Genomic DNA, 21,572 nt, shown 5'->3' with positions numbered 1-21,572 from the left:
AACGCAAAAGTCAGAGCAAAAAGCTTCATTCTCATCAAAAACAATTAGGAAAAACCCACCTCCAGCTACTAAAATGCTTTCAGTGTGATAGTTCATGTTTTCCTGTCTATCTATCTATCTATCTGTCTATCTATCTATCTATCTATCGATTGATCTATTTCAGGTGATGTATGAGACGTATGTCATGTGACGTTACATTATGTTAGCTACAAACACACTTATTTTAAGCCAAACCATGTTGTTTTTTTCTGAACCTAACCATGTGGTTTTGTTGCCTAAGGAAGTAAACCTATTTATTTATCGAGTGGAAACTGTAGATTTCATGTGAAAACTGGAGTTTATTTAAATGACGTAATGACTGTAAATTGATGCACCATCCATGAACATCCAAAACTGATGCTGGAGGGTATCTAGAGCGTCACAGTTTGACGTGTAGGGCCACTGACCAAGTGTTGGTATTTAACAAGCTGGAAGTGAGAATGTGTTGCCTATGCTGATATACTTTGAAAGAATAACTGTAACGTGTCCCTGTTTCATCTTGCGAATCAATAAAGTATTTCTGATTTGACAGTGATTGTCTCCAGTGCGGACAGTGGCCTTGGAAACAGATATTGGCAGCTGCTCAGTTCATGTGATCCTGTAATACTGACAGAAACAAGCTCAGTTTCTCCCAGGCAGAGGGAGCAAGCTGGTTTTCACTTGTGTGGACACACAAGAGAAATGAAAGGTATGTAGGTCAACAGCTCAGGCATCTATGTGGTGCCCCTAAACAAGCAGGGAATAATGTAAGACGATTACATCTCAGTTCAAGTGCAAACTGGTTGAAAAATCAGAGGATCCGTGCTGAACCAGGTGAGAAACTGAGTCAGTGTACAGTTTACTGCTGCATCTACTGCTGTGTGTGTGTGTGTGTGTGTGTGTGTGTGTGTGTGTGTGTGTGTGTGTGTGTGTGTGTGAAGAGCAGGCGAGCTGACAGTGAACTGAAACACAGGCACAGAGATAAAGGGAAAAAGACCGGGAGGGAAAAACAGGGTTGGTGAGAACAGAAGAGTGGACAGTGAGGAAGATCAAGAGAGAAAAACAAGGTGAGACAAAGACAGAGAGATAAAGTGCAGACAGATAGTTCAAGACTTCTGAGCTTGTCTGTAACACTGGAAAAGGTGAGTTACAAGACACAGTTGTGGTCTCTCCCTCTCTCTCTCTCTCTCTCTCTCTCTCTCTCTCTCTCTCTCACGCACACACTCTGAATTTAAGGGAGCGCCTCATAGTTGGCTCTGATCTGCAGTGCTGTATCTCCGTCCTCACACACCATTACACAGGCATCACTGCGATGCCTGTGTAATGGTGCTTTGTTATTTTGCATATGAAAACTTCAGGTATGTTTGATTGAGAGTGTATTTAAAGTTAATCATCCATGCAAAGAGGAGAAAGTTTCCAGGCAAAGATCCTCTAGAAAGTTTGTCTGGTCTCATTATGTTAAAATGAAAATGACCAGGTCAAAATGCAGCTCAAAGGCTCTGCGAAACCACACACAAGCTCTGTGTGTTAGTACGAGTGATAAAGATGGAAACTGTCAGGCCCTAATGAGTGTAAGAAAACTACGAGTGTCAATCAAGCCCAGCGTGTGCACGCCCCAATCAGGCAACATAAGTGAAAACACCTGTGTGGGTGGATTACTTGTGTGAGGAGGCTTTAACTGAATAAATACAAACAAATAATGTGGTGTAAAAGTAAAATGATTGTGACAGTATACTATTTTGCAAGCTGGGAGTCATAAGATTTTACCTTCTCCCTTTTTTTTAAAGCCCAGTTCAGACCAATGATTCAAAACCGTCCTAGAACGTTGCAGAGAAAAGCTGCAGCGGTGTGAACTGGCCAGTCCGACTCCAGCCGGCTGATGGTGTCACCTGCAACTCAGCTGGTCAAATCGCTGGCAATTGGTTTTAGAATGTAAAGCACGTCACCTGTTTCAACAGCTGATCGGCTTGTAGTGAAGTCCGCTGGTCAAGTCAAACTGACCGTAGACATTTCAGTCCTCATGGTGTGCCGGTGTCAGACAGTGGTTGCTGCTGCTGCTCACTCTGTGTACTTATGCCCTCTCCACACACACACTTTCTCACTGACTAACTAATTGTCACTGCTTAGATATTACAGTGTTGTATCTAATATGAATACAGGCCATCTGGTGCTTGTTTTGTTTGTTTTTCACCGTTTCATCATCACTACAAAGGCAACTGTAGCCAGTATCTCAGTATCTAACATTATCCTCATCTATATTTTAAGAAACTAATTATATTCAGCCACAAAATCAGCCTGACAAGCTGGAAAACAGAACGGAAATACAGAGAGTTGTCACAAAGAGATGATACACCATCTCATCTAGTTGCATCTGTGTGGACCAGCAGGTTTTTAGAACACTGCAGAATGGCGCATTGCAAGTAGTTACCCGTTTCAACTCGTCTCGTCACAAATCCTTGGTCTGAGCTGGGCTTAAGAGCAAAAATCTTTTTTCCTAAATCTATATTTTGTATTTGTCTCTCATTTCAAGAGACGTAGGGTAAGCAAGAGGGTGTCTGGTTCAATCCCAGGAGGGAGCCCCTCCGTGGGTTTTCTCCAGGTACTCCGGCTTCCTCCCACAGTCCAAAGACATGCAGGTTAATTGGTGACTCTAAACTGGCCATAGGTGTGAATGTGAATGGTTGTCTGTCTCTATGTGTCAGCCCTGTGATAGTCTGGTGACCTGTCCAGGGTGTACCCCGCCTCTCACCCAATGTCAGCTGGGATAGGCTCCAGCCTCCCCGCCTCCCCCAGCAGGATAAGCGGTTATGAAAATGGATGGATAACTGTAATGCAATCTGTCCTACCCCCTTTTACACTTCCTGTTCGAGGCAGGATGTCATGCCATTATTCCACCTCGTCATTCTGTATAAAAAGGTACAATCGACAGTGATGTCTGGCCTTTAAGCCGGCAGCAGCAGAGGTAGTATGAGCCCAGAATCAACATCTTTGTGTAAAAGGGACAGCAGGCAGGATGATTAATTGTTTAGAAAGTGCTGCTCAACACATATGTTGTATGTCACCCCAATGGCTGGTGATGTTCCTGTCACACCCGTCATGCCTCTTTTGCTTGTGGGATGCCTGCATGCTGTGTAAAATCACACACAGGGCTCACCTGGCAGAGCAGGCGCCCCATGTACTAAGGCTGTGTCCTTGCCCCAGGTTAAAATCCAGCCCTGCAGCCCTTTGCTGCATGTCATCCCTTCTCTCTCCTCATTTCACTCTAAAGCTGTCCTGTCCAATGAAGGCAAAATGCCCAAAAAGAAATCACACACTGGGGCATCATGATGCCTGCATTGTTTGGTTCTGTATAAAAAAGCAAAGCCAGTGTAATGAGGGTTCTTTGTTGAGGCCCTATCAAGGACTTGACACACTCTTGCTTCTGAAAGCATATTGATTTAGATTAGAAACATGCATCTTCCTTAATTAGCATGTTATTTCACGCAAGAAAACATGATGTATGACATAATCTACAAGCACTAACAACTTTAAGATAGATATTTTTTGAAGTAGTATTCAAGCGTCCCGCTGTGTCATGACAGTGCAACAGTGAATTAACATGCACAACACCAAGGAGCCTGAAAGTAAAGCAGCTAAATGGAACTCAGCCATCATCCATTCTGCTATTTACACCCGTGTGTTTCTTGCTGTGGCTTGTCAAAATGTGTTCAAAAAAGAGCTTCGTATTTCAAAATTTTCTCTGTGTTTGACGTCATTCGAAGCACTATTTTGAGGTGATAACGTGAAAACGAGGGCGAGACTTTAATTTGATGTTTTGACCTTTTTACTCTCTTTACAACCTGAGGACACGCTGCCACCTACACATCTGTGCATCCCTCCAGTGTCTCTGTCTGCTGTGGAGGATTTTCTGGGGATGTGACTCAGCACAGAGGGCGGCAGCATAATTAGCAGACATGCTAAAGCGAGCTTATCCCGGCGCTAGGCTTCTAACTCCATGACCTACTTTACAAAGAGGATTTTCCCCACCACTCACTCTGTCGGTGTGTCTGCTCACCACCGATAACTCTGTGTAACAAATTCACACGCACAAATACACACAAATGCCTGCACACCAACGCTTAGTCAGTCACGCACAGTTGGCCAAACACACACCCATAAATACAAATGGTATATAGGTATGTGTGAGTGTAAATACACACCTGCGCTTATAGAGTGACAGGGGGAGTTGCATCAAATGGGAGATCACACTCACGCACGCAGTATGAGTAATAAAGCCTGAAAGCCATGTCAAACCCTGAGCTGATGGTATATGATGCTTGTTATTCTGCCCATTGTGTCTTCTTGGCTTCTTACGAGTGTGTGTGAGATTGTGTGTGTGCACGGGTGTGTGTTTCATTCCGCTATTCTTTACGCAAGCCTGAGCACTCAAATCTAACTCACTCGTCTCCCTGGAGAGTGAGAGAGTGCTCGGCGTGAGAGGAATTCCTGTCTTATCTCCTTATTCGTGAAAAGCTCGTCTTGTCTTGTGTTGTTTGTTCCTGCATATTGCCCCGTCCCCCGTCCCCCCCCCCCTCCTAGGCTTGCTCCTGACAAACACCTCCCTCTGTTCCCCTCCATTCTCCTCTTCCCCGCTTTCTGACTGTCCTGAGGATTCTCCCCACCTTTCTTCACTTGGTGAAGCGCAATCAACTGTGGAAGTTATTGACCAGCAAGGCGCTTAATGAGGCTGATAAAATGAGGGACCAGAGACCTCTAACTTTTTACAAGCACACCTCATTAAAGCTTCGAAAGCCAGAGATGGGAAAGAAGACAGAGAGAAGAGGGAGAGAGAGGGAGCGAAGCTTTCTTAAGCACACTAAAATTGGATTCTCATACATGGTTATTCCAGCTAGCTGTGAAGAAATTGAGAACGGAAATAAAGCATACGAGAGAGAAGTAAAGAGAAGGAAAAGTTCTGAGTAGGAGGAGAGGTGCTGAGGCAGCCAGGGAGCTCAATGCAGAAACTTGCTTTAATCTACACATCAAATGAGAGGGGGGAAATGAGAGCGGCAGAGTGCCTTAGCTGGTTTCTGTGCTACTGCGAGTGTGTGTGTGTGTCTGCGCACCTGTGTCTGCATGAACACATTTGTGTGTGTGTGCATGCAGGCAAAAGGCTGATTACAATAACAAAGAGCTAGCGGCTGGAAGCGATGTAGCAGCGTTTTACTCCGGCACAGCCTGGATCAGAGAAGAACCGCCAGATAATTAAAACCAATAAAAATCACACCATGTTCTGTTTCCACCCAAAGCTTTTTTTAACCAACCTTTCCTTATTGCTCCTTTGTTATTTTTATCTCTTTCTGTCTTTGTATGGATAACTGTCTGCTATGAGTTTAAAGGAGCCGTGTGCTGGATTTAGTGGCATCTAGCAGTGAGGATTGCAGATTGCAACCAGATAATACTCCTCCTGTGTGCCAAGTGTGAACTCCCAGTTAGGAATCCTTCAGGGTTCATTGTTCTGGAGGTTTTTACCAGAAGCCGAATTATCCACAGAGGACTTCTACTCTCCAAAACAAACAAACAAACCTGCAGAATTAAACTGAATAAAGCAGCTTCACGTTACAAATCTGTGTTTTTCTGGTGCTGTTTGGCTTGTCACAGGTTGCCTGTTAACTACGGTAGTCGACATGAAAATGTGAATAGTGTTTGGTTTGTCCGATCTGGGCTACTGTAGGAACAGTGCAACATGTTGGACTCTGTAAACGTGGACCTGCCACCTATGTGGGTATTATATTTAATTTGTGCCAATATATTACCCTAAATCCTTCACTCTGGACCTTTAAAAAAACACAATCTGTGCCAACAGTCCACACAGGGGATGAACAGAGCTCAAATGTCACAAAAACAAAAGGAAAAGTCAATGACAGGGAAAGTCCTTTTTTATTTTAGTAGACTCTCCTGCTGAAATGGTATTGCCCTCCAGGGATTACTTAAGGGTGACTGGTGATTAAGTGGTACTGCCCAGAGCTGGGGGGTGGGGGGGTGGGGGGTGAGTGGTGGTTAGCTGGGTGGTGATGCTAACCACTCACAGCCAGTGAATCTCTGGTATGTGACCACCAAAGGACTAGTTGGATTTCTATACCGCTTGTCTACAGCAACACACACGGAAACCACATCAAAAGTCCCTCAAATTACAAGAGTCTGCTGTTTAAGATGCAATTAGTGCATGTACTGCTTTGTTCATTACGCCGTGTTCAAATCAAATTAGAGTTTGGGTGTCTCACAAAAGGGACTGACATGATTACAGCCAAGCTCCAGATACTTCATAATTAGTATTCTAACAAGCACGTACAGTATGTATGAATATGTGCCTGAGAAACTCCATTTAATCTCAGCTAATCCTCACAGAGAGTTTACACATTCAGTTAAAATTTACAAGGGAAAATATGTAAAGGCAGACTCTCATGCATGTGGACATCGCTACGAGAGTTACTGCGGTGCTAATCAGATATTTATGACTGCCACTAACCCTTAGATCAAGTGCTTCCTGCCCTCTGATTGGCTAACCTCCAGCACGACCCCTGACCTGCTGCCTATGAGGTCGCAGCAGCTGGGTCATTTATCACAAGTGTCCGTCTCTGGTTTCTCCTTCTTCTCTTATGACTCATTTCACGATCCCCCGTCGTCTTGTTCCTCGCCCTTTTCTCACTCCCTGCTTGCTTCATGCATGACAGGAAAACAATGAGACTCAACTATTGCCCTCATCTGACTCCATGTTAAAGGTTTAACACAGACTAATGCACGGCGACACAGACGGGAGAGTACTGAGACACAGAGCCACTTCAGAGGAAGGATGCACATGTTTGACTAGCGGTGTTAGAGACAAGCATGAGCAGGGAAGGTGTGTGTGTGTGTGTGTGTGTGTGTGTGTGTGTGTGTGTGTGTGTGAAGAAGAGGGTGGGGGAGGTGCAATCCTGCGGTATAAAAACACCCACCCTCGCCAGGCAACAGACAGCTGGAGTGACAAACACGAGGGGCACATGGAGAGAAGAAAGTGAGGAAAGTGAAAGCCAGAGTACATTAAAGGAGGTTTACAACAACAGTGAGGACCACACAGGGCGGCGAGGAGGAGAGATGAGGCGACGAGTGGACACGTGAAAGAGAAGGGAATTAATGGGTTGAAGGAGGTGTGGAGAGGGAACACATGGCTCCTTTAGTTCTGGGATGGGAGAAGGGGAGAGAGAGAGGGCCCAGCTGGCGTGGGGGAGGAGAGAGGAGGGAGACAGGGGAGAGCTGGAGCGGTGATAGTGTAGGGAGGGATAGGAAGAGAGGGAGATGAAGAAAGATGTAGCCCTGTTCTCTTCAACTCGGGTGTTTTCCATCTCAGTTATGTGAGTGGGTCCGAGTGTGAATCATTAATTGTTGCAATGATCTCTTCCAAGAATGATTGTGTGTGTGTGTGTGTGTGTGTGTGTGTGTGTGTGTGTGTTTAAGGGTGAGGTTAAGTGACTCACAGCTGTCCTCCTCCTCAGTGATGGCGCTGACAACATAGCAGGCGTACACGAAGCCCAGGAGCTGTGAACACACAAGCAAACAAGAGAGGTTAGACTCCACAGGGCTGGCAGTGAGCGGCTGATAAACAGCTGTGTGTTTGCTTTGATGAACCAAAAAAAAAAAAAAAAAAAGAAGAAGAAGGTAATACTGAACATCTGGAAAAGAGTGAGTTTTGAGGGGATGCGGCAACAAATTTGAGAGATGGTGTCTGCGTGCTCTGAGGGTGGATGATGCAATATACTGCAAAGAACAACACTTGAGCTGAAATGATTTGTTGATTATTTGACAGGAAATTAACTGCAATTCATTTAAATAATCAAGAGTCAGTCAGTCGTTTATCAAGGGTAACTCAAGGGTAAATATCAAGCAAGAAATGTGAGACAATTTACAGCTTTACAGATTCCAGCTTCTTAAATGTGTAGATTTTCTGCTTTTCTCTGTTTTATAAGATTGTAAAGTGAATATCTTAAGGTTATAGAAACAAGCAACATGAAGACATCACTTTGTATTCTGTAGGGGTTTCACAGAATAGGTGACAGCTGTTGACAGCGTGCATTGTTGTAGACTTATCACTTGTCATCTGTGGTTTTAGCACAACGGAGTAATGGAGCAGTAGCTATGCATCTACAGCAGATAAGGGTGCTGTGAGTAGTGGCTGTCAACATGTCATAGTTGTGAGTTGAGATGGCCTTCTAACAATATAACTTAAGGTGTTGTGGAACACAGATTTGTTTGTACTATGGTTTTCTGTGTTACACCATGTTAAATAAACATAATTTCAAGTATTTAGAGAAGGAAAGACTCCCACTATCCCTGCAAGAAGGCAGTCACAATTGTATTTAAGACCTTTTTGACAAGAATTGGTATTTGATATTGGGGGAAAAAATATCATATACCTCCCATGATTAATTGATTAGTGGACCACTTTTTGGGAGTAGTCGTGGACATTTTAAAAAATACGCTTTAAACATGGGAAAACCCGCTAAAAATAGGCAATAGACTCCTTTCCCATTGCCAGTAGACCAGAGCCGTGCAGCAGATGTCTAGAGAACAAGTCAGTGAACAGCGGCATAGGGTTGTCATGAGAACCGATACTTCGGTACCAAGTCGATGCCAACACGCAAAAAATATGTGGCCTGTCCCGTCCCTTTAACTGTAATTATAAGCCCGAGCCTGGTTTAAACCCGACATTCTTTTTAAGGATACAAACGTGGCCATTGAAGGCTGACTCTTGCCTTTCTTTCCATGACAAGCCTTCGTCATGTGCCTCTTAAGTGTCGAGGTCCCCGTCTTTTAGCTGTCACATACCAGCATTGCGCTGCACTTGGCACACTCGACGAAGCCGACACATACGTTGTCACCGTCGATTCCTCACATGTGCGCAGCCAGTGGCGCCCTCAATTTCTGTTTTTTGATTTTTATCGTGGTATCGAATGAGTATCGAGAATCTTGGAAATTCACTGGTATTGGTATCAACTGAAATTCTGGTATCGTGACAAGCCCACAGCAGCAGCATAGAGGCCAGTGAAAACTTTACTGTGGTTACTTCTTCTTCTACATCTCTTACGTACTCAGTCTCTCTTTCAAACTCAGCGCAGACTAATTTGAATTGGTGTTTGAGTGCTGCTTGGGTGGAGACGGACAGTATTTTGTGGTGGCGCGTCATTGTATGTCACCGGTAAAGGAGCTAAAATTAGCACGGTCACCTGGGTGTTGTGTTTCCATCGATGCTGATCAGAGCTGAAGCCGATAAATACCTGTGACTACTATAGAGTCATTTGACCCAGGTGTGAATGCCCATTGTAACCTTTCCAATTACATAAAAAAAGCCAGATGTTAGTGGGTGTTATTGGGTTTTTTATACAGTGGAAAAGGGGCTAGTAGGTTGGTGAACATAGTAGAGTGTTCAGTTGCCTCAGAGACAGATATTTTCCTCAAAGGTTGGAGCTAAAAGAAGAGTGAATATTGGACTAAGATACATCAAGTGTCTGGAAACAAAGACACAAGGAATACTCAACTATTAACCAAAAGGTTTCCTAAAGGTGATAATAAGTCAGGGTTGGGGGTAATAGCTCTACAGTGCTTTACTGTAATATCAGAGCTTGCAATGCTTCAGAAGTTGACAGGGCGTCTAGAGTGTACATATAGTAGTAGCTCATATGCTCAGATGCAACAGACAGCGAGCACACAAAGTGACTGTACACCGATGGACGTGCAGCAAACAGTGCTTAGAATAGCCTGTAGAACTGGCAGATGGCCGTCATCAACTCAGAAACAGACACAGGGAGAGACAGACACTGAGAGACAGTCTCCCTCCAACCAGCCGTCCATCCATCATTTGGCACTCTGCCATGCCAATTAAAACAGCGTTGGGCATGCTGCCCTCCTCGCACACTGGGTACACAAACACAAAACCCGAGGGGGGATTGACTGTCTGTGATGGTGGCTATTTATATAGCATTCATTCAACCTATAACTTAACTTGCCCTGCATAATTACACCACGACCAAAGATGACATGCACTTTGCAGGTCTTTCATCTCTATCATTTGGATTTTATTCCTGTTTTTCACATGTACAGTACATATGGCCCATATTGAAGTTCATCCAGATGTAGATTAAATGTATTATTTATGAATGAAGCGCAGGTGTGGCGTCTCGTAGAAAAGGGAACGGGTCTGTCTCTGTGTGGGCTAGATAAGACACACTTCTCTCTGCTCCTCTCTCACTCAGTTTTTTCTCTCTAGTATCTAATTGCTGGTCTCACCCCATCCATTACAGTGGCGGTGAAATGGAGGTGAATTAGCATATGTATAAAGCCAGTGTCAAACACAAGATGGTGTTAACAGCAGGGGGCACACCCTGTTTTCAACTACATTGTGTCTGTGTGTGTTTTTCCTGTAAGAGTGTGTGCCAAGGATGTGTTCGTATGAGTTAATATCTGTGCATGTGTGCATGTTTGTTTAAGGGCTCTGATCGCTGTTGTGGTCTGGGATTGAGTCAAACATAGTGAAGCCAATATGTGACACCAGACGAGGCTTGAGACTGAGGCTATATTCATACTTATACAATTTCATTTTAAAAGCAGTGTTTAAAGTGAAAACTATCTCTGCACAAACAAACCTTTTAGCACCGTTTCAGAAATAATCCCAGTCCATACTTTCACACCTGAAAACGCACATTACATGACTATTCAAGTATACTCGGCATGCACGTGCTGGTGTAAAGAGGAAGCAGATTGTCTGCTCTGGGGTTGGTTGCGGGGTTGGTTGAGCAAAATAAAAAATAAAAACAAAAACAAAACATCAACAGAAAATCCAAAAAGGAGAAGGAAGAAGTGTACACTTATATAATCCTACCTACTTCTCAGTATTCATGTCTCACTTGAAAAGGAAATAATCATCAACTATCCCAAACTTATTTACAAGCACTAATTCGATAAATACACAACAATTTATATATTACAAACTCGATCTCAACCAAGCCCAGAGATAAATAAATAAACCTACCCATCAGCATCACCTTCCTCGTCTGCATAGCTCCTAAATATACGGTCTGTATATATATATATTTTTTTTTAAAGTGCTCTATAGTTGTGCTTCCCTTTAACTCCTCAACTAACCCATTCCATAAATCCACCCCACACACTGAAATAGATTTAATTGTCCTCTTAAATTATAACCCCCTCCCTGCCACAAAACATTTTTGAGTGTTTTAAATTTAACCAAGTACCCTTTTTTCAATGCATGTGACTTTAAGAACAGTGTAGGCTCCCTATATCCAACATTATGTACAATCCTAATGGCTTTTTTATTGTAATATGTATAATATATATAAATTGCTTTTATAGGTGTTACCCCAGACCTCCACGCAGTAATTAAGATGCAGTAAACTGAGTGAGCAGTAGATGATATATAATGATTAATGGTCCAGTATATGTCTTAATTTTCCCATAACTGCAATGCTCCTTGCCAGCTGTGATTGAATGTGACTTATTTGAGGTTTCCAGCTGAATTTGTGATCCAGTACCACTCCCAGGAATCTTAATTTGCAAATATCAATGTATATAAGGTTGAAATTTTAGTACAGGGCTACCCAGAGCTTTACAATCTGTCCAGAGAACAAGTATTTTAATAAACACTTAAAAAATAATGCCTGGAAGAAGATCAGCTCCGAACTCAAGATCTCTGGTAAGCATGCTAGGATACAGAGCTGGTTGTGGTCACTTAGCCATGTCAGGTGCAACCTGCCTCCAGGCCGTCGAAAGTTAGCACAGAGTAGGCAAAAGAGTAGCCCAACCTCGTGTTTTCCTGATTGTAAAAGACATGTCATGTGTCCAGGCCCCAAAATGATCAAGGCAGCAGAGAACATAAATTGAGAGTTGTTGCAAAGCAAGTACGGTAAGACTGATAAGACCCAAAGAGGAAGTGAATGTGGCTGTCTGAGTCATTGTTTTCAAAAGTCTCTGTTTCTGTATGTCCAGGCTAAAATGCAATCTTGGCATTTTCAAACTCACTTGGGGTCAGCAGCATTTTTTTTTTTTTTAAGTTTTAATGGGGTTAAATGTAGCCATTCTTACATGTTTTATTATAACTGTTTATTTTAAGTATTTTTAAATGTTTAGACAAAACAGAAACACCAAAGAGAACATTGTGGGGGGGCACACCAGTAAAGTAATCATAAGTCCACGTGCTAATGTCCTTTTATTGTCAAGACATTCATGGTGAAGCTGCGTCCATGTCTTCACTCCACTTTCTGAGGAATAATGCTCCACTAGACCTAGTTACATGTCTTAAAACAAAAATGTATTGGTGTAGATGTAGCCTGAGAGAAGTGCAGAATGTTTGAGTAGTACATACAGTCCAATATCTATGAATGACAGAGTTAAAGGAGGGGAGGAAAGAGTGAGCTTTTATCAAAGAAATGTAGTCATGAAAACCACAAAGACGTCGAGGTGAGGATGAAAGGAATAATATAAAGTCAGTTTTAAATCTAAAGACGCGCCACCGCCCTGAGGATGAAAACCACAAAATACAACTGACATACACTTTTAGCCTCACTGCACACTCATAAATAGCAGTTGTGTACTGACAAATCTAACACACCAGAAATTCCATGAAATGTAATACCTTTAATCAGTGAAAGGCAAACCTTTTGAGTGAGCCTGTCACTGCTCAGTAATGGGAAATCAGCACCATTTCTCACTCCACGAGTGATAACTGCTGACAGCAAGAAAGTCTGGACGCTGCTGCATAGAGACGGACTATAATATATCTGCTCATGTCTGCAGTCTCACCATGGGCTGATCTTAAACCACTCAGTCTTCTTCTTTTCCTTTCTATGGCTGCGGTACATTTAGTGCAATGCACAGGGAGCTAATAAGATCAGAGTTGGTGGCTTTTTGCTGGAGGCAATGCAGTCCTCAACAAATATAGGTCAGTGTCCTCAATAACAAGTGACAATTCCACTTATATATCCTTGCATATTAAATAATCATGCTCATAAACCCCTCACACACACAGTCCCCAGCTTTCTTCTTTGACTTCCCACTGTCACTTCTGGAGTTCAGGGATCATTTTAGAGATTGATGTCAAATTAATTAAGCTCATAAAGCCCCCACATGTCCTCTGAGGCTGGATGTCAGTCTGCCTGTGAGGACGTGCCAAACTAAAGCCAACTCATTTAGCTGCCAATCATTTGGGGGTTTTTTTCTCCTTGCACTCTGCACTTTATTCTTTAAGTCAGTCGCTTTTTAAACACAGGTCTCGACATCACTGTCACTCAGCAGTCTGCAAATCTCTGCTGTTATCTTTTCTCTCCTCCTCTCTGTGTGTCTTTGTTTTATTGTTGCTCGAGCATTAAGTGCTGCCCTGCTCTCTGTCTCCTCTGCAGGTTTTGGAGCAGTGGACAGAGATCTGGACAACTAAAAGAGGGAACGAAAAAACCAGAAAACCAGTCACAAAGAGTTCAAGGCTAGATGCGGGAAAACATCAAAAGCAAAGCTGTCCTCCAGTGGGTCTTCATTTACTATTTACTATGTTGCAGAGGAAGCGGAAGGAGGTATTTGTGATACTTCAGCATTATTGGAGTTTCTTCTCTCAGATAATGAGGGCCAAAAAAAGTTGAAGGCTCACACATTCATGCATGTGTGCGTGAGAAGCAGGCCAGCTGCTGAGCTAGAAAAAGAGGTTTACTTGTATTTGCATAGGCTAATGAAGGTCAGGTGTATACTGAATGTGCCAGTCAAGAAAGACACATGACCTCCTTTGACAATGCACACTCACTCACAAACATCAGTCTACTCGACCTGCACTTTTCACAGTTACAACTACAATAAATCAGGTTTACAGTCAATTACACTGATGTCTGTCGAGTCATTTCTACAACCAAAAGAAAAATCAGTCTTGCTCACTGCAAACGTTTTAACAACTACATCCTATGTATGTGCGTTACTTGATTGTCAGAAAATGTATCAACAGTTTTGATAATAGATTGATTGTCTCAGTGGTTTAATGAGCAGCAAGATTAACAGTCAAAATACATGAGACATGGATGTGGTGTGACACATCTGCCACAGCAGAGTGTGTCCATTGTGATCAACTAATGCTGCTAGACTGACCACAAAAGCCGTGCTCGCCCACGCAGGCGTCGCACAGCTCAACGCTATTTTTAAACAACTGGTCTATTTTTTTTTTACCGCACTGCTCTGCAGCCATTCAACATAATACTAGAACTGCACAAAAAAAGGAGTATGATCTGTTTAAAAAAGGTTCAGATAAACACCTCATTGTACCAGAGGCAATGTGAAGCGGCAGAGCAACCCTGTGGGTGTTTTTAAATTTCACATTCAAATAAATCAATCAAATCAGTGCATGTGTAGTAGTTGATGACACAGTCTCAGTTTCCAAGTGCAACTGCATTATCACCTGGCAAAACACAAACCCAAACAGTGAAGCTGGCAGCAACCACACACTACAAAGACAGAGTCTGTGTAGCAGGTAAAACCCCTGCTCTGCCATGCCTATGTGACAAATCTCATCCATAATGCCAGCAGCTCTGTGAGGCTGTACTTGGGTACAGTGGCACTTTGACCTCAACGCAAACACCTGCGTATTAACATACTGATGTTAAGCAGTATAACGTTTACCATCATTGTTTAGCATGGTGAACAAACTACAATTTCGCCTGATGATGGTGCTAAATGAAAAGGGCACCTCTTCTCGAGGGAAATGAATGTGCGAGGAAAATGTTGGCCAATTCATCCAAAAATCAAGACATTTTACTTGAAACCACAAATATAAACCTCATGTCCGCGCTAGAGGAAAACTCAGAGGATTACCAAAGGTCAAAATCGTCTGGGAATCATGACTGTCTGTAAAAAAATTGTGCCAGTTAATATATTTGAGGGGTTTTTTTACCTGCTGGTGGCGCTGGAGGAAAAGTCAGGGGATAAGTATGTGTAAGAAATTAATCCTCAGGGGACCATCAATGTTTGTACATAATTTAATGGCAATCCATTATAAAGCTTTAAAAATATTTCCATCTGGATCAAAGTGGCGAGCCAGCCAACCGACAGACAGACTGACACTGCCATCCCTCGAGCCATGTAGCAGGCGTGGCCAAGAATACCAAACACTTACTGAACCTGCTGTATCTCTATCTCTATCTTTTATAACACACTAAACTGAATCTCTTTTGGATTTTGCCGCTTGGTTGAACAAAACAATTTAAAGATGCCACCTTAGGCCCTGGGAAATTTTGATGGGCATTTTTTAAAGCAGTTCCAGAAATTTTACAGGCACCTAAGTAATGATTTAAAAAAAAAAAAAAAATCAGATTAATCAATGATGACAAAAACTGTTGGTTGCAGCACTTTATCTGTCTGTTGTCGGAGATCAGGTGAATTTAAAGGTGCCTCCTTTCTACAGCAGACTGGGCTGGCCACATGTGTGTGCAGTGACAGATATCTGAGTCGATCTACAAGCTAATTAACACACTATTGATTGCATCTCAGTGTCAGGAGAAAATTCACCTGGTGTACTATAATGAAAGGAATTTGCAGGTAAAATAGACCACATGGGAGAGACGAGGGGCAGAAAGAGAGAGGGGGAGAGGGGTGGTTGCAGATGTCTTGCAGGTTAATTACACAGGACTTTCTGCCTGACAATAAGGCGCAGGCGTCTCTGCAGAAAATTAGATGTGTGTTTTTGCATGTGGGCAACTGCATGTTTAATGACAAAACATGATGAGATAGGGACTGCAGAGACCACATCCACCTGTTCTTTTCTACCAGCCCCCTCCTCACACACGCAGATCTATACAGCTTACAGGACCGCATGGGGTTTTTAAGTGTCTGTGGTGCTGATTTGCATCTTCCACATCGAATAACTGCAAATAACAGCATGCTGATGTCAAAAAACATGACACGTAGACACAAGAGGCTGCCCATGCAGAAACAAAGCCTTGCCCCGCACAGAAGATTTTAGATGAGGTCTGACTTAGTGAGGGGGAGAAAAATGAGGCTCTCTGGACCAAAAAAACAAATGGACAGAGGGCGAAACAGGCAGGTAAATAAAACAACCAGTACACACTCAACAAGCAGGAAGAGAAGCAAACATGTCGCTGTAGAAGGTTTACTTCTTTAATGCTGCTTGTTCTCCACTTTCAAGTTTGCCCCTGTTCCCTCTTCTTCTTGCCTCCCCTCAGAAGTTTAAAGAGACCAAATATTAGAGTAAAATTAATCTGAGGAAAATCCATTTCCCCGCAAAACAGATTAACAATTAAAGCTCTTGGCAGAGACAGCCTTTGAAGTATAATGGCGGGCAGTCATGTTTTTATGATGTACTGCGAGTAGCCTGACACAATATTCAGTGGCCCGCTGGAGACTAATTCTCTCCTCTGGTCTTCGGGTCTTTCTCTTCTCCTCCCTGTTTTTGGCAGCAGCCAGCAGACCTAATAACTGCTCACTACTGCATCATCAGCCTTTTAATCCCGGGATCTTTATAATCCTTTGAAGCAGATGCTGTAAAACTTACAGAGCAGTTACAATGCAATGTCAGCGCTGACATATTGCAGAGTCGCTTAATGCTATTATTATACTAGACAATGCATGGCCAGTCACTGATTCTGGACAAATTACCGCACTTCAAATAGAAGCACATCAAAGATCCCTCCAGTTGGCTCCACATGCCACATAGACAACAATACAAAAACGCACATATTCCCGAACAGTGGTGATGGCTGTTCAGCATGAGAGTTTGAAAACAGAACATGGACTAATGGTCTTATCAAAGCGAGCACCCTGACCTTTTGGATGAGTGGGGAGGGGGTGGGCGGGGGGGCCATGCTGTATTCATGCCTCTGAACTGAGTGAACCTGAACAACCACAAAACACACCCAACCCTAATGGCAAGCACAGCCCCGAACGGTAATCACAGGGGTCTGCCCACGCTGGGCCTGCTGAGGGGACCCCTATAATCAATGTGGGGCCCTTCTTTGTCCCCCACACTACCATGGCGTTACAGGAATACTTCACCCACCACATGACCATTTGTTCATCAGTTAGTCACCCTGTGTTACCTTAAACTCTCACACAGCTTGTGCAGTATAATCCAAGTCGTGTGCTCAATACATCTGAAACAGACAGCCCTTTAAGCTGGGGAATGGAAATTAAATGTATCTGTGCTCTCTTCAAAGCCAGAATCCATTCACAGAAACAATAATTTTACATCACTGAATACGGGAGCTGCTGGTCTACTGCTGCCTTGATCAGTTAGTTTGTTTGTATGTTGTGTGAGTTTGGTGTTTTAAAGATTTAGTTTTGATTCGACAAAGTCACAAAGCAACATAAACTAACTAACTAACTGAGGCAGTGGTAGACCAGCAGCTCCCATGTTCAGCGAGGTAAAATTATTGTTTTTGTCAATGGAGTCTGGCTTTAAGTAATAAAATTTCACTTTCAGTTCGGATCATGTTTGTTTGGGAAGTACTTAGCTAACGACTGGATAACTAAGACTCATTATACTGTATTTTACTGCATGAATAGTGTGAGTTTGTAAACCTATGCTCTGATAAATTTAAAATTAGGGCTGCCCCTGACTAAGAATTTTCCTAGTCGACCAATAGTCATCATTCAGGGCTATTAGTTGACTAGTTGTTTACGATATTAATTCAATTATTAAATTATATAATTTGGACGGGGCAACACAATGGTTTGAGTTCAAGGTGTGAGAAAGAATAGTATCAGTAACACTGCTAACATTGTGCTACATTACAGAGAAATACAAAACCGTACTAATGAACCTTCATTAATATAGGCCTATATTTTATCTACAAGTGCACGTCACACACTGAGCGAGCCGCATGTTAATGACACTGTCGGCAAAGCAGTAATGATTGTGCTCAGTGGCTAATGGGCATGTAGCTACTCGACCAACCTCCAATGAGGTTTGTAGTCGACCAATGAAGATGAGTTTACATATCACCTTGGGTTCGTCCTTCACCTTCTCAAAATGATCCTACACTTTGGATTTCCTGCCCGACATGTTATTAACTAACCTGTGTAATAAGCACAGGTACCAGCCCTGTAAATAAACATGGCTCCTTTCTGACTGCTGAGCGTGGCCTCTTCCTGTGTCTGTCCTTTCAAATTAAAGTCCCACATGGTTCAGTCATGTAGCTTTTGATTTATTTTGACAAGGTGAGAGAGTTTCACAGTTTTTTTGTTTTGTTTTGATTTTTCTGCATGCAAGCGACCAATAAAATCTTGCCGACTTATTATTTTCTGGTCAACTAACATTTGGTCAACCATTAGGGGGCAGCCCTAGTTTGAATGTTATTAAATGCCTTCGCCTATGACTTCAATTCATCAACAATTTTTTCCATTCTTGGATTCTTTGTTGATCGGAAACATGCAAGAAAAATAAAATTTCTTTGCCAATTCAGTGTAACACAGGGTGAGTAACTAATATAAAAATAGTCATTGGGGCAGTGAAGTTTTCCTTTAAACCAGTTGCACTTTAACACAGACATCAGACTGACATGACCGAGCCATCTAAACTCCAAAGAAATGAGAGAAGAAGTAAAAGTGACAGTGAGTGAGAAATGCAGGGACAAAGAGAGAAAAATGCATTGTCATTTTTGTCATTTAAGTTGGTGAGAGTTTGATTGACATGAAGGTCAAACAGGGTGAGATCTGGGCAGGAAAAGCAGACAGGAAAACAGACAGAAAAATAGATGGAAAAAAGAGGAAATGAGCAATGGAATTAGAGAATGACACAGGTTGCCGTTCCTCCCATTATCAACTTCAACACCATCCTCCCAACACAGGTTTCCAGGGAATAAAGAGGCAAAAGAAGAAAGCATTGCCTGTGGCAGCAATAACCTATACTAAATGATATATCTGTGTGTGTGTGTGTGTGTGTGTGTGTGTGTGTGTGTGTGTGTGTGTGTGTGTGTGTGTGTACGTGCATGTGTGTATGCATTTTATGAGTAGCTCAGCAGCTCTGACAACCCCTTGACATCTCTCACTACTCCCTTTGGTGTGTAAGAGTTATGTCTACAGATGTAAACTGAACATCACATTCTGCACAATTTTTCTTCTTCCTCTCTCACACACCTTTCTTCCTAACTACCTTCCATCTCACCGGAGATGTTTTCTCAGACTCCACTGTTTTATTTAACAGCGAAGGTGGTGCACAGGAGCAAAAGAAGATGGGAGGATAGAAAGAGGTGTGTGTGGATTTTCTGCTGACTTCACTGACAGGGAAATCAGTCATTATTATGACAGGAAAAGAAAACCAAAGCCATTCAATAACAATACATACCGCAGGATGGGTGGGTGAGTTGGGTTTCAGTGAAGGCAACAAAGAATATAAGGGCAGGGATGAAGCAAAATATTCCCCTTAGTGATGAATCGATGAATAATACATTACCCCAGTTTGAAAAGGTTGCCTCCACTTCAAGCTCATCCTTTAAACCTCTAAGTTACTTTCTGACTAAACATAGCCTGTAGCGGCAATGAGCGACAACACAGGGGTGACTTTACCAAAGCTTCAGGTCTGAACAGCTTTCTTATAGCTCATGATGAATCTGTGCAGAGAGATGACAGTGATGCCTCCATTACCGGCCAATGGATCCACATTTGTCATCCTAATGAAACATACTCCTTAGAGCCCAAACTAAATATTTAATGGCCTCTCACGGCGACCTTGAAACCCCTCTAACAAAGACAAAGGGACACCCCACTTTCTTCCTACTCGTTTCAGTCACTCCTTCAACTGTCTCTTTCTGTCTGGCCCACCAGAGAGGAAAAAAGACAAACCAAAACAAGGGTGGACATCTCAAAGGAGTCCATTTTCCTAAGCACCTAAGCAGTGCTCTGCTTTTAGCCTGAGAGAAAGTGAGAGCACGAGGAAAATGATGCCATTTGTGACACTGGGATTTCAGTACCAATTTCCCTGCTCCTCTCGGGAGCTGTTCCCACGGAGATGGTGATGCATGCTTGGTTGGACAATACCATGCCAAAACGCAGGCGTAAAAAGTGTTGCCATCTCCCATGGAGGAGTAAAAGTCCATGTGAGGCGAGGAATAAACCAATTCACTGCCTATAGTGCAGGGGCTAATGAGGTTCAGTGAGAGAGTTGGAGCTATAAAGTGAGGTCAGCCGTTTTATTACCTTTCTCCATAGAGGTGATGGGATGAATGGTGCAATCCAGTGCTTCTCAACACTGGGTCCCTCTGCTAGTTTTCTAATCTACCATACAGTTAACTGCCTTCACTGTTTTCCCAGGTGTAAATTAAGATGATCAAGATTAGTTGGTAAGAATGACTCTGAAATCCACTGAAATCCAGGCTGATGAGGCTGCTGCGTGTTAGCCATCTCTTTGTCTCGGTCACCTGCTGCCACCATTAAATCCACTCCACATGTATAAAAGCAACAATGAGTGTGAATAACAGGTGTGGATGTGTTTATGTACATTGCAGTGGAGTCAAAGTGCGTGTTAGTGAATGCTGCTGTGAGTAAATGTGTGTAATATGCATGTCTGAACCCAAGTACCTGCTGTGCTGGCAACTAAGAACACCCTGGCCCCCGTCCAATATGAGGTTTAGTCAGTCATACATGAGTGTGTGCAAATGTGTGTGCTGGCAGGATGTGAGTTTGTGGTGTATTCATACAGCGCTGTATAAAGAGGACAATAGCAGTCCTTCCAGTGTTTGAGTAACCTGTTAGCAGCTGGCAGGTCTTAGCCTCAGCCAGACAAAACAACAGATCAATTTTTCATTCAGTGACCGGGGCAGAGGAAGGGAGGCTGCAGGAGACAAAATAACAGACCGCTATGGAAGTATATTGAGAAAAGTGCTTAAGGGGAAAACAAAAACATCACCTTCCTTTCTATCACGTTCACCTCTTACATACATGAATCCCACGGCTGCTGGTGTTCAGTATGTTAATGTGATGAGTTCCTGTGTGAAATGTCCACACATGTATGGATCTACATGTGAACACGTCACTGCGAGAGTCACACTGCCAACTTGTACTTACAGCGACGAGAATCTGCGTGCCGCTATGCACGACCTCAATGTACTGGTAGTCCATGAGGCAGCCCATGACAGTGATGTAGGAGTGGCTCTCTGTGGTGCGGACCCCTGGAGCCTGCGGCATCTCTCTCCTCACGCAGCCGGGCCCGTGTTCACTCCACCAAGAGTGATGGGCAGAGATGTTAAATGTCAGCAGGTCACTGTCCTGAAAGAAGAGAAATAAAAAATATAACTTCTTTGCTTGGACTCTTTTCATTAGTCATGATGTACATTCATTCATTCTTTATGAGGAAACACAAGGATGGATCACAGGTGATGTTGGACAAGAGGCAGGGAGCTCATCTCTGGATACTTGTGACAAATGCTGGATGTTTTTCATAGCTGTTCTCTTTTGCTGCAAGGATTGGTTCATCCAATTACAACCAAGCACCCTATCTTACCACTGGCGCAAAGCGGTACACAGAGTAGCGCAACTGTCATTGC

At 43.0% G+C, this 21,572-nt stretch overlaps 1 protein-coding gene across 2 annotated transcripts in view; it reads right to left on the bottom strand.

The window, feature by feature from the left end:
* The window catches only part of nkain4 (sodium/potassium transporting ATPase interacting 4), a 60,882-nt gene that overhangs the window by 6,666 nt on the left and 32,644 nt on the right, over positions 1 to 21,572 (bottom strand). For both annotated transcript variants that reach the window (XM_049580083.1, XM_049580082.1), the window contains exons 4-5: positions 21,094 to 21,294; positions 7,512 to 7,572 (exon numbers count right to left, since the gene is read on the bottom strand). In XM_049580083.1, the coding sequence (XP_049436040.1) occupies positions 7,512 to 7,572; positions 21,094 to 21,294 (262 nt within the window). The remainder of the gene's footprint in view (positions 1 to 7,511; positions 7,573 to 21,093; positions 21,295 to 21,572) is intronic.

The sequence above is a fragment of the Epinephelus fuscoguttatus genome, linkage group LG7 (assembly GCF_011397635.1).
Source record: "Epinephelus fuscoguttatus linkage group LG7, E.fuscoguttatus.final_Chr_v1".
Classification (NCBI taxonomy): domain Eukaryota; kingdom Metazoa; phylum Chordata; class Actinopteri; order Perciformes; family Serranidae; genus Epinephelus; species Epinephelus fuscoguttatus.
The sequence above is the reverse complement of the archived record's forward strand: the minus strand, read 5'-3'. Positions and strand labels throughout refer to the sequence as shown.